Source organism: Bombus terrestris, chromosome 7 (assembly GCF_910591885.1).
Source record: "Bombus terrestris chromosome 7, iyBomTerr1.2, whole genome shotgun sequence".
Taxonomy (NCBI): domain Eukaryota; kingdom Metazoa; phylum Arthropoda; class Insecta; order Hymenoptera; family Apidae; genus Bombus; species Bombus terrestris.
This window is the reverse complement of record NC_063275.1, coordinates 12,655,425-12,672,884: the sequence shown is the minus strand read 5'-3', so window position 1 is coordinate 12,672,884 and position 17,460 is coordinate 12,655,425. Positions and strand designations below refer to the sequence as shown.

Sequence of the window (17,460 nt, the reverse complement as noted above, 5' to 3'; positions counted from 1 at the left end):
ACGATCAATGAGCAGCATGTAGATCCAAAAAGAACGCGGAGATAAATAAACCTTAACGCTGGTTAGATGTGTTTAATCCTCTGCAACGTGGTTACAACACAGGATGGATTTTTTCATCGCTCTTTGATCGTTTGATTGGTTGAAATACAGTTAGGTGAAGTCATTTTTCTGGGCATGATATTGTTTGATCAGATTTTCCCAAGAAAACTAATTCAGAAAAAAGCATATCCGATTAAAAAAGCAATATTGTTTTAAAAAGTATAATTTTAAAATAAATAAAAATACTTTATAAATAAACACGGGCAAATGAAAAAGTTTTATTCCTAAAATTTTGTATTCATTTTAATGAATATCAATGAAATTTACCACAACGAACATCCTGTATGTGTCCATTCTAGTAAGAATTATATATATGTTTAACATTGATAAAGCACACTTTAAAGATCTTGATGCTCTTTGCGTTAATTTACTAATTTGAATAATTGTTTGCACGTTAGTTTTGTATTTTTTCGTTCATGTCTTATACACACTTTAACTTATCGATCTTCTGCCTCCGTTTCGATGAATTATTCGTTAGAAGGAGGGGTAATGCAAGTTTCATGGGTTTTTGCTTTCACTTTCTTGTCTCGTTGTTTTACTACATCTTTCATATTTTGAACATTTTTATAGCCCTTATGTATTTCCATTTTTACATGTTTTACCTTTTTTCATATTACGTAGGCATCCTCCGTGAGTATTCTAACGTGAACCTGTTTTCTTTTTAAATATTTGTATCCACGTCGTATCAACTTTACATAAATGATTTTAATAGTGATAATCTGAAATTGAAGAATTAAACTATAGGGTCTATATTTCTATATAGATCTATATCTATATCAAAGTAGAAAAACTGCAAATGTTAGTAACTATTTCAATAAATTGCGATATAAATATAAATATTTAAAATGGAAGTAGGGGAAAAAAATAGTAACATAAATATAAATTTATCTTACAAAATGGATATAAAATGACATTATATTAAAACTTTCTTTGTATGTATAGATATACATATGGCGCCCGTCGAGGTTTAAATTCCTTATCCACTGCTGTTCTTGTCATTTTCTTTGTCCCGATATCCGAAATATGAATGCTTTGACTACTGGCCGATCTTACGACCTCGTTACATCATATTCTGTGCCATATACCTAGAGCAGCTCATGAATGTTTATACATAGAAATCATTCATGAATATATTATGTGTATGATATGAAACATTTTGAAATGTCTCTAACAGTGTAATGAGATTCGACTACAATAACTATATATAACGTATAGAATTATATTCTAAAATTACACAATTTACTATTTGATAATTTACATGAAAATTACATCTAGAATTAAGTCTAGAATTAAGCATATGTGTAGAATAATTCTCAAATTTTATTAAGATATTTTTGGGTATTAAAAAATTCTATAAAAGATACAAGATATTTAGTGTAAGTACATATTTTAGAGATTTTATTAATAAGCCTCGATATTCACTAGGACCTAGGATCTTTAACATTTATTACAGCTTAAGCTATCATAACATATACTAATTTTTTTACTAAACGCTATATATTTATTTTGTTTGTTAGTAAGTTTTAATTTTTTAATGAATATTGTACCTTATTAATGTAATGAATGACTAATTATTTAATTACTTTGATACATTTTGTAACTTCTACATATAAACATTTTCACATTATATTCGAACTTTATTAATATAAACATAACAGTCTTATCTCGCTATGATGCTAATAAGATTTCAAAATATTTTCTGCAACACATACAATATATACATAAAAGTTTCCTATTGTAAGTGTTAGAATACTCTTGTGAGTTACTATACATAGTAAAAGAAATAGCAGACATCTTAATAAAAGCACGTAACAAGCTTTGAATAAGTGGCAGGCTTGAAACCTCTCGTTATAATTTCCTTTCGAAGAGCAACTTGTAACAACATCATCAAACAGTTTGTTTGACCGGTTGCCAGGAGTTTATTTGTTTCGAAACTTTTCTACCAAATAGACGATAGTGAAGGCATACACAATGATAATCTTGCCAAATTGCAATTCCGATGTCGGTGTTACCGACATATCGGCACAACGATAATGCGTCAAGAACAGAGAAGTTACCCGAAAACGTATGCGAACGTAAAAATACGAAAATTTTAGAATATAGAAATGTATCGATGTTTCGAAGAATAAGTAAATAAAGAGCTACAAATGTATAGCAATAATGTGAAAAGGATAGAATTGGAAACATATCGTAGGGGAATCAATTTCACTGGTTGGCCGTTTTATTCGCTAACGCCACCTTTCTCAATTCTATTCATTCCTACACGCTTGTATATGATATTCTTGAGATTCCTCTCTAGATGGCTGACGCGTCAAATTCTTACATGACTGTAGTGCGAATTCATATCGGATCATAGTTCTAATAGTTATTTTATAGTACATGGATGTACATATTTTATTTACAATAATAGATAAAATAGTTGTATGAAATGCGATAATAATAAAATTTTACAAGTAAATTTTACAAATTATATATAAATTGTTCGATTATGCCAATAATCCACTAATTTCCTAATATTAATTGGTTATTACATCATTACATTAGACAGCCCTGATATTAATCTACTAATTATAAATTGATGATTTAGGATTTGTACGTCATTTCTAAGCTCCGCCCGCCCCTACACGCAATCGTTTGATCAATAACGATAAAATCAATAGCCGTAGAACGCGTTTTCGTAAACAAGAAAGCCAATCCCAATTATAAACCGTGTATGTAGTAACGTAGAATAACGAGGATGTGTGCAACAAAATTTGTTTGTACGTCACGTGGATACCGTATACTGTACACGATGGATTCCCTGTGCTCGTCGTGTATTGATTTCAATTGGTCAGGAATATGGTGATAGATGAGCCATTCAGATGGATATAAGGATCCGGTGTGCTCGGGCGTAGAATCAAGTTGGAATGTTTTTGCACACGTTCTCACCACTGGCTTCTTGCTTCGTCACGGATAATTCAATCCGGACAATGGTCGAGTAATTAGCGGTTATATTGGTCAAACATGTGTTACAGCGAATAGTGGCATTTTTTTCAATTATGGAAATCGTTTACGATAACAGTGAAAAATTGTTCTATCATTTTACATGAAAAAAGAAACGAAGAAAGAAGAAGCCTTGTGGTATGTACTAGGTGTTTCTTTTAAAGCATTTTCGTTTCTTCCATTTTGAATATATAAAAGCAAACTTAACCTTTTCTAACGTTTAAAATTACGTATATTGAATGTCAAAATTTGTTTTACCAAATAATAAATATTTATAATAGTTGATAATATAAGGAGATATTTAGAGAGATTTGCCAAAGCACTGATTGTGTTGAATTTAGTTAACTTCAAACTTGAAACTGATGTGTAACAGATACATTGCAAATATAAATAACAAATACATATACTATTTGACAATATTATACAGAATTCTATAAATGTATAAAATCCATCATATATGTAATAAAGTGCAGAAACACTAAACTATCCAAAAATGAAAAAGTAATAATATTAAATACTAAATTTATTAAAACATTTTTCATAATTTGTAGCAACTTTTTAAAGGAAATGATAAATAGAGGACATAACGAGATTACAGTGGTACATAATAGAAGTATGTAATGATTCGAAAACGTACTTGAGTTGGAACCTTCTGTATCCATAGGCGGCGGGGGGTCATCAAGTGGCCTGTGCATGGTATCTTCCGCCTGAGTAGACGGGATGCTGCAAAAGAAAAGGAAAATGGAAACGACGTGTTGTTATTAAATATCGATCCATGCCAGTCCTGGTGTCTCCTAACGAGACACGTCGTTAGCGTCGTGTTATTTTTCCAAGGATTAATTTTCCGTGAACGTGATGAAGCGAGAACGCGGGTTTCCTTAATAAAGCGGCAAATTGCGGGGTTTAATAGCTCGCGTAATTGATGGAAACGCGACGATCCATATAACGAGACGTGGAAGCGGCCCCCGAGCTGTAATTCGCCTAACCAGTCTAACAGTCCTCTTCTTCGATTAAACAATAATATGTAAATGAATTGAATCTGAATTTCTGATTGTTGTTGATTTATCGATTTTATCTATTTTAAAGAGGTAATGTATATTCGAAAATGTACCACTGGTGGAACAGATATTGTGGGGTTATGAATTGAAGCGATGCTTGTTAACATCGACTGATATACATACGTAGATGAATTTAGGGTCACAGGTCGTTTACGCGTGTAATAAAATATATTTATAATGATATATGAAATTTGTCTGCGATAGCTATATTATAAATTACTTATACAATTTTTGTATACAAAATTTTGTTTTCATTTTCTTATACCATTCGAAAATATTCAATTATCACATTTCATGTGTCTTATACAGCACATCTTTTTCTTTAATGTAATGAAGAAGCAGAGCTCTTTTTTCTGGAGACATACTCGACAGACATAATTAACTCGAAGATAAAGAATTGGAAAGATCGTCGAGTATCAAAGCGAAGTACTGAGAATTTTTAACGAATTCGAAATAAGTCGCAGACAATTCAACGGTGATCATTAACGAAATACTTGAACTGGCTTTTTCGTATAACGATAATACTTATTTCAATTTTCAGTCACCCGTTTCCTTTTATAGAATACGAGGAACAGAGCATAGGGTCGTTATATTGGAGGACGTTCAAACTGTGGCTGAACCACAAATAAGAAAACAGAAGAAAGAAGATACAACTACGTGGAACGACTGTAAAATATATGAGCTCCCTTTGTTCGATAATAAATTAAATTTAGGCCAGTTAATGTCTTGCGAAGTCATTAATAAATTTTTTTCCATTTCTTGTCCAATCAAATTCCTCCGCAATGCACAACGCTACTTTTTGAATTATTAAAATTCTATTATTTTTTGGATTATCGTTCATTTTTTGAAATTCTTGTAGATGGATCTAATTTAAAAAAATCTCCCGAAATTGAAAAATTTATTACTCTTAAAAATATTCATTTTTTTAACAGATTTAAAAATGGACAACTATAAATATATAACAACAACAAAGGAAAAAAAATATATATAACACGAACAAATAGCGTGACAGTATTATGCCATCTTTTTTCCTCTTCATTAAGTAACTTGGAAAACGTTTCCAATTCTGCTATTTTTTAATCAAACTTACCAAAATTTTTAAGAAGATGAATCTTTTAAACGAATTTAAAGATAGACAATTGTTAAAACATAGTGCGACATTATTGTGTGATGCGTTTTCTTTTTCAATAAGTAAGATTAAGAAATGCTTTTAATCCACGTTTTCTATCAAACCTCCCAAGGACACGTTGTATTAATGGCGATTTGAAAACTTCCTCGCAACCAGTTCCTATTGCAAGACCGCAATAAAAAGAGTTTCACGCTACCGTGCCGAAGGTAATTTTCTGGCCAACGGTTACGAATCAGGAAATTGCTCAGCGACCGCCGTGATATCGTAGCTTCATTGGATGCAGGAATTATGTTTGTTTTAATCTATGTAAGACTGTATCTTCTCGAAATTTCGTCTGAAATTTAGAATTAGTTATCTTTCTTTTTATAGAAAATTAGGTAATTCGACTATTGTTTAATTTTATGAAAAATTAAATAATGTGACTACTATTTTTGTACTAAATTTATATCTATTGCTTTCCTTGAAAGAGAGAAATATAAACGAAGATATTTCCCCCAATTGAGAACATTAAAATTCATCCAAGGCCTAATATAAAAAATATAAAAAACATATTATTATATTATATAATACATTATATTTATATATGATGTTTCTTATTTTATTAATATTTTATTATATATAAATATAAATATATTAATAAGAAATATAAATTTTGTAAGATTCTGCAACATTGTCAGGAACTTCCGTATGGTCTGTATTCTGAAAGTTAAGAGTTCCACCCTTCGTTATCCATCTCTATGGAAAATTGCATTTTCCGAGCTGGCGGAGCTTGTTGTATAATGCACTGTATTTTGTTCGTTAGAACATCATTTTGCACGTTCAACACGCGGTACGAACACGAAAAGTTTCCTTTTTCCCTTTTTAACGTTTTACTCGTTCTTCCGGTGATAAACGACGTTGCAGAGGTGCTCACGGGTTAGGAAGCGGAAATTCCAAAGGGGAATTCGATTTTTATTGTTCTTTGTGTGTTACTTGCTTTACCATCGATAGAAAGAACGGTGGTATTAATTTTTTGCAGAATCGAATAACACACTAGCATTTGTTTTACTTTGCGCAGGGTTGTGCAAAAGCTATATTTCCGTTAAAACGAAATGTATTCTTTTTTCAAAGTAATTCTGATTTCCTCTTTTTTTTTTTGTAAGTTAATTTCTATTTAAAATTCAAATTGTATACAATTTATATAAGAAGTTACTTCATATGGAGATTTATTTGTTTCAGGTAATAAAAGTGAAATATAACAGAGATAAAAAAGTATCTTTATCTAACAGTTAAATTGCAGTAAAAAATTAAATTATTAATATTTACCTATTACTGTATATTAGTAATTCATCTTTTATTCTTTTTATATTGCTACCATTATAGAACGTAATAGAATATTAACGGGGGCAAATTGAATTAAAGAATTTCTGGCAAAGTTTCTCTTCTATAAATCACACGAACATCAACGAAGAGTAAATGTGAAATAAAATAAGTATATTTTTGGACTGTTACCAATCAATGGGTCATATCTCTATCATACGACCAATAACGATTTTATAGATTTCATTTCTCCACAGAATTATCTTAAATTAGCCATGATATGTTTTTAGTGTGGTTATTATGATTTTTATATTCCTATTATACTTTTAACTTTTATGACCATTTAACTGCGGTGGACAACGTTTGATTGAACGACATTAAAATTATAGCAGAATAAAATCGAAGAATTTAATGCACCATCTTTTTATTTTTGTAAATATCGTACATAAGTTCTATTTATAATAAGATTTCACTGAAACTTCCTATATATTCTATAAAATGGAATGTCTTCTTGTAAAAAGTAATGTGAGGTCTATTAGGTGATAGATACATGAAGTAATACGTAGTAATGTTAAAAAATCATCATTGAATTATTAAAATAATAATAAATAATCATTAAAAGATTATTGAATACAATGGTTAACATGAATGTTATTACGTTATTGAACTTCAGATAGGTGACAGAAGAATAAGCAACCTTTCCCACCTTTATCTTCATATATAAATAACAAACACAGTAACTTTACTATAGTATATTTTTATATTCTTATATTAAGTAACTATTAATGGTAACAATTGGCTCAATTATTATTAATTATTAAGAAATTCATAACATTTATATGATACTATGTATGCCTGATATAGTATTCTTTTAATAAATGGAAAGCATATAGATCAGCCAAGCTTTAAGTGCAAACTTAAAAAGACAACTTTTGTAAAGCATGTACGTAAATATGAATTTTTATATGTATCATAATAATACATTTATCTTTCCTTGTGTTGACTACATATATAAAATTTTTCACATGATTTGTAAAATCAAAGTATCTCATAATGGCTTTTCCGCGTGTTAGGTAAATCTATTGAATATCAAACACTCTACTACATCTAATCGATTTACACACTAAATAATTATCGGGAAAAACAAATATATGTTCAAATACTTTCGTCATCCACTATAGACACGAGTTAATTCATCAAATTATATACAACTCTATAGACCTAATCTTTACAGTACTCTAGACTTTATACTGCGTTATCCAGTTGAGTGGCTGCTACAATAATTGATCGAGTTTTGTTAGAGATCCTGTCATTTCGAGACCGCAATTATGCATAAATTTAAGAAATGAATAAACCCGAAACTCTGGTCGAATTGATAAAATGTTATCTTGCAGGGTATAGAGGCTTGTACGCTTTCAACATTTTACATCTCATACAATAGTTCCAGTCTATTAAATCGACCGTATTTCACCCATAGCCTGTTCTCTCAAGTGTTGCGTGATATTATGTACGCGTCTCTGAACACACTATCTTCTAGAAGAAGCACGGTGACGGTTGCCTTGGTTTCCATAGAGGAGGAAAGTATCAGTTAAAACCTTTCGAACATCCAGAGACGGAATATCGTAGAGACGTTGCTTTCGAAAGTTAGAAAGATTTCTTTAGGAACGGTTAAAAGGAAGGGCAGTGATTTATGAAAATATTCGAACACTTAACACAGAAAATGTTTATGAATATAGTCAGGGACAAAAATAAGATAGTAGAAGTAAAATATGTACACCGACAGATTCATAAGAATTTTTAAAAATGTTTACGAAATTATTAAGGAGATATGTAGAACCGTTAAGTTTTAATTGAAGCTGCGATTCTAAGAGAATCGTTAATGAAAATGAACAAAAAAGACGATGTACAAAATAAGTTGAAAGTTTTAGACAAAGTTTCATGGAGATTCTAGATTATCATCCTTTAAAAATCAGTTTTGGTAAATTAGTCTATACCTCGGCATTGTAAATCGTAAACCTCAGAAAGATTTGTGTCATACTATATGAAGATTGCTTTTGAAATTTTAACGTCTTAAAGTGTATAAAAGGAAAATTTACAAATGCTCTGTCTATATTAGTTGTTTCGAAATGAACATGAGATATAGTCGGAGACAAAGATAAGTTATATGAGGAAGTAGGTATCAATGAAGTTTAATCGAATTAGTATTAATATTATATATATAATAATTTTATTTATATTTATTTATACTAATAATGATAATTTTATTTATTATGTATCTGTATAGTATGTAGAGTATTTACTCAATAATTGAAATTAATTCTCATATTTTTGTGCAAGTAAGTTATACTTAACGAAACTTCATTGATATTTATTTCTACTTACTTAGTTCTACTACTGTCCGCGTATTTTTGTTGCTGACTATACGTATATATGCATATATACATATGTATTAAAACATATACATTGTTCGAAACGTTTTAAAATTTCTTTAACACTATAATGACACGCAGTAAGCAAAAAATTTTCTATGTCCAAATATTTTTGTGAGCCACTATACAGAGTCATAGTTGCAATGTTTGGTCGAAAATTTGTTATATGTATACTGCGTATGATGACATTTTGAAGTCGTAGAGTTTGTTATTCGATGTTAAATTACTATACTCGATGGCTCTAAAGTTTTGTTACCAGATACGGGGCGTGGAATAATATTCTGGAATTATAGGATTTATTAGTCAACGCATTTGGAGATCGAAGTTGTTTTGAAATTAACTCGATATGTATGTATGTATACATACTAAACGGCAGCGTAGAATAATATTCTGGAATAGTAGTATTTACTATTTAAGTATGTATATATCGGGTGATAATAAAACTTTATCATTTCATATAATGTAATACAAAATTATATATTCTAAAATGATATAATTTATCACACACATACACATTTGATATTTTTATATGAAAATTGCACGTAGAAGTAACTCCATATACTATATACAGAGTAATTTTTAGGATTTTGTTACTATCTTTTTTAGCATACTTAGTTGCTGTACTTAATTTACGAGATATGACATGAACGTTACGTGTCTTTTAAAGCAAATCGATGTCAAACGTGTGGTACTTTATGACTGGTGTATCGATCATCCCATTTCTTTGCGTTCCATGCGTTGGTAGCATCAGTGGCACGTGCTTTTCGCCGTATGGCTTCGCGTTCCTGACCCTAAATAGCGTCGTATTCTGTTTAACGTAACCTACCTAATTAATACCTGTTAATTGACTTACGTTACTTTCTTTTAAAGAGAATTGCATATGTAACTTGAATATGCAATTCTTTATTTTTAATAAAGAATTATTTAATTAACCATTTGAAAGATATTGAAAAATGATACGAATAATATAACTTTCTAAAAACATACCTGAGTTTCTAATTTCTAATAAATCAATTTATTAACATTATTATTAACTTAAAATGTTAAACCATTTTTATTTAATCACTATCTTATTTTTCTAGTATATATAATTCCTACCTTTTTATGTAATACTAATTTTAATAATGTAATGAAATAAACTATTATCTTAGAAGAACTAGATTAACCATTCAAAGGATGTAAAACACACGAAACATGTCGAATAATGATTCGAACACTCAAAAAACAGTGAGAAATCACTTAAGCATCTTTAGAAATCTCCATTTCGTGTATTGACGATAGGAGTCGTTTCAGGACTGTTCACATGCCTCATTTTGGCAGGTAATAGAGGGGATGGAGCACTCTCTTACGTCACGCTCAAGTATATACAGTTACACTTCATACCGCCATTTCACAGCCCGGTATATGTACAGGGTGACCCTGAAAAGGATAGTTTTCTTAAAAGGCTACACATAATCGGCGAAACTGATATAACTATCAGGAGCTAAAGTTTGCACGTTTCGAGGGTAAAAATATGTAATTTGAGACATTTTCAGCAATATGAGGAGTTTAAATCTTATTCAAGGCCATATGACGTCAACTTGCTTTTCCGAAAGTAAAGTATGCGTCTTAACCATTTTTATGTTTCATGTAACACGTAAAGATTGCTTCTTCAACTATTATGAGAAAATATTTTAGCGCAAAAGTTGTTTGATTTAATGAGAGAAACTTGATAGAATATTTGACTTTGTTTTCTACACTATTATCTATAAAAATTTCGATATTAACATATATTTTTTAATGCAGTTTTATTATTGTGAAATTACTACACTTTAAACAATTTTCAATAATACATATGAAATGTATGTTCTATGAATTTTTCAATTCTAAAACCCACGATTTTTATAAAAGTAAGATGATGGAATTGATTAATTGTTTAGAAAATGTGTGGTCGTTGCTGAGAAAGTTAACCTTAGTGAAGAAGGTTTTTTTAAAAATGCTGAGAATTTGAGGGAAATAATTTTAGTACAGTGACCTTCCTTAGTGCTTAACGAGCCGTTTATATAGAATGAAGAGGCTGCCTGCTGAGATATAACGTGTGAAAAGAACCGCCATTCAAGTTTCAATCGCGACTTTTTATGTAGGGGAAAAGCTATAAATATTAAAATGATCTCTTGTTTTGCAATACATTTTCTGTAATATTTCTGGCATCGTTTGCAAAAATGGATTTAAAAATTCTAACTACAGTTTACACGTGATAATGTATAAAATTTTGCGGTTAAGAACAGAAATGTTTTGTTTTTATTAATCAATACAAGAAAAGTTAGTATCCACATTAATTGTCAAAATCATGAAAATTTAAGATAAAATATATTAAATCTTATTAAATTATATAATAATAATCTTAAAAAGTATCAAACTTAAAAACCTTAAGAAATATTAATTAATTTAATATAATCATATTTTAAACTTCATAATACTTAAAGTAGAGTATATCATTGAAATAAATTCCACTAAATCAGGTAATTTCACTACTATGCATATCACCCTGCAATAATAATATAGCCACATTGTGGTGCGAGGTAGTCGTGCATCGATGAGATGATCAAACGTATTCGTTCCGTGGAGATTATCAACGCCGCATAAAATTACATTCGCCGGATTACTGGTATCGAAAATGCGAACCTAAATGAAAATGCACAATTACCGCTATAGAACGAAGCCTCTTGGTGTTGCACGGATTTTTAGAATCACGTAATGTTCGCGTTCACGCGATTCATGGTGAGAATTAGAGTAGGGTTTACATGGTATGCTTTTGTGGTATGTTCTTTAATTCTAATTTACCCCTCGATAATGCTTGTTAATCAACACTGGGGATTTTTGGGGATTTCTTTAGAAATTCTTTTTTGTGATGAGTCAAGATTAGGAAATTTTTTATATTTTCTACATCACAAATCGGATTATCAATGGTCTTTATCGAAAATTTTCTATGTTTCAATACAGATTAAATTTTAATAAATATGATATAATTAATTTCTGACAAAAATGAAACAACTCATTTTTTAAAAAGAATTTCATAGCAAAACAATATTATTGAAAATAATTCATAGAATAATTTACAAAGGAAATGTAAATACGGTTTTCCCGAACAAAGTCGTTTAAATAGATGGATCCAATTACTTCCGACACGGCGTAGAAGATAAAGCCACAGAGAGCCGAGTTATCACGTTTAGATATGGAGTATCCGTTTCAGCGAAATTCTGTGGAGTAGCATGATCAAATCTAATAAAATTCCTTTGTGGATCTAGCTGCTCTTCCATAATTAGATAATTCCTATCTCAAATCCTCTGAGAAATGATTCAAAAGAAATTTTTAAATATTAACATCATTTTGGCCCAAGACCATTTGAACAAATATGTAGTCGAACTTCAGCTATTTCTAGAAACGTAAAGGAAAAAAGCACGATATAAAATAGATTATTCGCTTTAAAGGTCAAATCGTGACCGATCGTATCCTGACGGTCAAAGGGTGAAGAAACTCGACCGTTCGAACGCTAGCATTGATGTGAGATACGACGTTTGAATTCCAACTAAACCACACTGGTATCGCTGAAATTTGCTCGAAAATGCAATGCCCTTAGGCGATAATGCGCTCTCTCGTCAGCTTGCACGCGATTACCGGCCTCTATTCTATTGGTCTAACCCCCACTTCGCTATCTAGATCTCGAAGAGTCGACACGAGGAGAGGCGACACACGGCGATTATTTGCATTGAAAATACAGCCAAAAGTTGATTTTCTAAGTTTTGCGTCATTCGTAAAATTTTTAGGCAAAAGGAGTTGAATCTATGATTTATAGATGAATCCTTGAAATAATACAGTACTTCCAAAGCAATTGGTTCATTTAAAGTTTTGAAATAGGAAAGTTCTTAAATACTTCAAAAACTGTGGAAAGTTTTAATTACATGAGTTTTTCAGAGGTATGATGTTTCAAAATAAACTACCAATGATTTGTAAATATATTTCAAGAATCCAACATTCAGAGGACAATTATATTCCAATTCTTTTTTAACATCATTCTAAGGAACATGATAATATATTCACCTATAATATAAACAAATTGACTCGCTCTCCAGAGAATGGTCACAATGCTTAAAGAGAACGCGGTTGCGAAAGAACCGCGAATCAAGACATGCGTACGCAGCCGAGTGGAGTTGGGTGCAAATGGGGATAAGCTGAATTCAGAGGGGACTCGCGGGCTAAGAAGAAGGGGATGACCGGGTGGGCGTGTGTACGAACCATTTTTGGTTCAGGTGAATCGATTCCTGGATGAAAATAAGCAACCATGAAAATCATTGACTGTGATTTAATACTTCCCCACATCGCGATTATTGCGCGAGCTTTCGTAACGAAACCCATCTACCTTCTGTACATACACAGTCCCATGTATTTACAACGGCGCGGCATTGAGAACGCGCGCACCAACGCCGCTGAGATAGCATCCGTGACTGCGCGCACTGCGGACAGCGAATATACTCTTTCTTATGTTTTCTGACTGAAACGTATATTCGCAAGGGCAAAGAATAACGGTCCGAATACTGACGTATTGTATGCCTAGATGTCGTCCAATAATACGACCGAATTCGACTGTATAGTCGTTGGGTTCTGTTGGTTACTAGATTGGTTGCATTTGGTGTTTATCACTGAGAATGTGTACTAACTATCGCTACGAATTATTCATATCCATATGAATGCATGTACTATCGTTACGCCGAACGAATTGTTTATATCTGCTTGATGAAAAATCAAACATAAGGAATGACAAGATGATTTATGAGTTTGGGATCAGTAGTACTACAAATGGAGGAGATTTATTAAAACTCACCCTTGTCGAAGGTTTCTTTGGCCGCGTGTATGACCTTCCTCCGTCTAAGACCGTCGCCCGTGAGGACGGTCGTCATCGTGCTGGAAGCGGTGCCTGTCGTCCTCTCATCTTCGTCACTGTTCGCGCACTCGCCGGAGGTGGTCGATGTACGGTGGTCGAGGAGATTGATCGGGGACCCCTCGCCGCCTGGCATAGTGTCCCGATTAGCAGGACCGTCGCGTCCTTAACCGAGGACCTTTGCGCCTGAACTGAACTCGCTCCCTCTATGCACCCTCTATTCGCGAACTCTCTTCGCCCTTCGTCTCCGTTGCATCGTTTCGCGGCACTGGCCGCATAGTGGCGCCACTCTTGCGACGGATTATTATGGGGCAATTTTCTGAAATAATTTGCAATTTTCTTCCGGTAGCGGTTATGAGACATTGTGAAGTTTCTTGATCGATAGCTTGAATATAAACGTGAAAAATGTGAGTATTTTATTGATGAAGATAATTAAAACTGGATGAAGGCGAAATCGTAATAATGGTAAGTCGTATTGAATTCGTCTATAAGTAGAATAGGTTTGATATAAAAGTGACTGCAGAAATGATCAAAATCACGTGACATTTAAGTTAAATATGTTTTTGGTTATGATCGATGGTCGTTTTTATCAGGATTGATTAATGATTAATCGAACGTTCTGATTAATTTGATCAATTATTAGTAGATCATCGAGTATGATTGATCGCGATCAATCACTAACAGATTTCACAAAATCTTTTGAAGAAATAATAATCTTACCATTAAATGTCGAAAATCTAACGATCCTTAATGAGGATCTCTACAATCTTCAAATTTTTTTATATATTAAAAAAATACTCACAATTATTTCTTTTATAGAAAATTCATAACTTAAAATTAAAAATTCAGAATTTATGAAGAAATATTTTTTAGTCACATTAAGAATAGAAGTATCAAAATATATAATATTAAGGAACAATTATTAATAAATAACTGATATTTTGATCATTCGATGATTGAAATTGATTTAACAAGATGTGAATATAAATTTAAAGAAACTATCGAGAAAAATCTTTAGATATACCTCGTGTAACATGAAGTTACTGTGAAAGTTTACCCGCGTGAACCGTCTCGCGAAATTCGCGGTCGTACCACTGCTCTCGCCGATGTTAATGTTCTATGACTCATCCTGTTCTTTCCTCGAAGTAGGGAAACATTTCTATGTAGTGCCGCCATCTGTGACGAACTTCTGACATAAAGCGACTTGCGATCGATCCAACGCAACGGTGCAACGCCATTTCTCGCTTGACTACTCACCACGATTTGTGCCACTTTTTCTTTTTTTTTCTCTTTTTCCACTTTTCCCCGTCGTTTCCTACGCCATGTGACACCACCGGAAACGTCGAGTATTCGTGGCATATGAAAATTAGGTTGAGAGTTCGGCAGACATTTACGCCTGCTATGAAACTTCTCTTTATTACATGTTCCAAATGTTCTGTTACCTTCAATATCTCACAAATTTATGAATTCCTTTAAAGATCTTTTAAAATATATTGTCAAAAAGAAAGAAATTAAAAGAATTTCTTGGAAAATATAATCAATTTTTCATCTTTACCATTTAATGAATTTAGAGCGGAAGAAATGGTTATAACTGTGCGATCTGTTTGTAGTATATTATACCTAGTCTTTAATACTTACCATTTTTATTTGGCACTTTCAACATGCTATATGTTGTTACTTGTAATATACTGTAGTTTGTAACATTAAATCGTTTTTATTTAAGATTTGCAGTACATTATAATCTTTAGTAATCTATACTGCAATCTTTTGTTTGCTATATAATCTAATAACTAACCTAATATGGTAACAACAGATATGTACTCGAATCATAAAATTGATCTTTACAAGACAAAAAAGATTTTTTCTTACAGTGACTATTTTTGCCTTAAATATTACTTTTTATTTAATTTATTGCATATAATAAACTTTTACAATATAATATAAATTTTGTTTATAACCTCATACTTTTTTACTTTTCAATTTGTGGAGTTGATCAATATTATTTCCGATCAATTCAAAGTGGGACAAGAAATTATACCTATATCAATAAACTTTTTAACAATTTCTTCAAGTTAAAGAAATTTTTTGGCAATAAAAAATCATAATTGTATTGAAAATAAGCTCAAGGACATAGCGGAGTTAAGTCGATAGGGAATGTCGATTGATCGCGAAATGACATAACATGCAACATGTACCAGAAATCGAATATCCGAATCGTGTTTTGACTGTCGTAATACCCGTTAAAAGTGTCGAATTATGACATGGGTGATGAGGGAAAATTGAACGTTTTGGCAGTGTCAAGGGCACGCTCTAAATTCAAACCCGTCGTTAGTCTATTTCGAGATATCGTCGAGTTGATTATTTCCTATTTCCGGACTCAAAGTGGCCATCAGAAGTGACAGTGGTGTCGTACCCGTGGCACAGATATCGACAAGAATCGATGGTATGGCCCTTCAATACAATGTAGATAGGATAGGAAAGCGTAGCTATTGGAAAATGATCGTAATGTGACTTCCGGTACGCTTTGATAATTTTCTTCGTTGGGTGTGATGGCTTTCAAGAGGGGTTCCCTGCATCGATAAACAACCCCGAGAACCTCGAAATAGAATTCTAAAGATGATCGAACGAATGCCACGGACGAATCAAATTAATTTGACCGATTAATTCCAACCGCCATATTGACAATTATATACATATATGGAATTTTCCTATTAGACAAATAACAGCAGAATTATTAAACTCACTAACATAATGGATTCCACATTTTTTTATAAATTATGAAATTAAAAAATTGTAAATTACAAAATTAATATTGAAATTATAGAGCTTAAATGGTTAACCATTTAAGTGTTAGAGACTATAGTGTACTACAAATACTAAATGTTAGATAATTTAAATGATGAGATATGAGACTACAATATATTATAAGTAATATAATATATAACACGAAATATAACATAAGTATAATAAGTATAATACGTAGTAAGTTAAATAACGAATGGCAAGTATTAAAGATTATACAATAATATACTACAAGAAAAATGTATATTTTTGATCATTTCTTTTTTGATTAAATTTATTAAGATGGTAAAGATCGAAAATTGAAAATATTTGCTTTTAGAGCGTGTATATCTCATTTATCATTTCAAATCTTCAATTATTAGGTGCATTCCATGTATGTGTACTTTCCTTGTTAACTTCATCTGTTCTTTTTTTGTATAAATTTTCAGATAAACGGTAATTAATAATACTCATTTGCAGAAATTATTGGATTGTGCAATAAAAATTAAACTTACGACCGACCGGACCGTCGTTAGAGAGTTTTCGCAGAAAAACAATGGAAGGTTAATTAGAAGAGATGCAACCAGGCTGATGAACTCCATTGAACTTTGGTCCTGGGAGTTTGTTGGCTCAATTTAACGCGAAAGGGGCGAGTTTGGAGAAGTTGTCCGTCTTTCCCTTTGAAAGGAAAACGTGCACAGCCATCCTGTTCCCACCCTTCTTCAAATCGCGGAGCTACAATAGGAGAAACGTTTATTCTTGGCT

The 17,460-nt window shown here is 31.7% G+C and overlaps 1 protein-coding gene and 2 long non-coding RNA genes across 14 annotated transcripts in view; 2 read left to right on the top strand and 1 right to left on the bottom strand.

The window, feature by feature from the left end:
- The window catches only part of LOC100647621 (anoctamin-8), a 28,307-nt gene extending 14,257 nt beyond the window's left edge, over positions 1-14,050 (bottom strand). For 8 of the 9 annotated variants that reach the window (XM_012310203.3, XM_003396536.4, XM_012310204.3 and 5 more), the window contains exons 1-2: positions 13,858-14,050; positions 3,719-3,804 (exon numbers count right to left, since the gene is read on the bottom strand). In XM_012310203.3, the coding sequence (XP_012165593.1) occupies positions 3,719-3,804; positions 13,858-14,050 (279 nt within the window). The remainder of the gene's footprint in view (positions 1-3,718; positions 3,805-13,857) is intronic. The other variant, XM_048407795.1, reaches the window with a different exon arrangement.
- On the top strand, positions 2,819-4,861 carry LOC125385498. Its single transcript, XR_007224865.1, has 2 exons — positions 2,819-3,219; positions 3,646-4,861. It is a non-coding gene; the product is annotated as an uncharacterized LOC125385498 (long non-coding RNA).
- A 101-nt stretch (positions 14,051-14,151) lies between the features above and the next one.
- The window catches only part of LOC125385499, a 43,831-nt gene continuing 40,522 nt past the window's right edge, over positions 14,152-17,460 (top strand). For all 4 annotated transcript variants that reach the window (XR_007224869.1, XR_007224868.1, XR_007224866.1 and 1 more), the window contains exon 1: positions 14,152-14,379. This is a non-coding gene — a long non-coding RNA (uncharacterized LOC125385499). The remainder of the gene's footprint in view (positions 14,380-17,460) is intronic.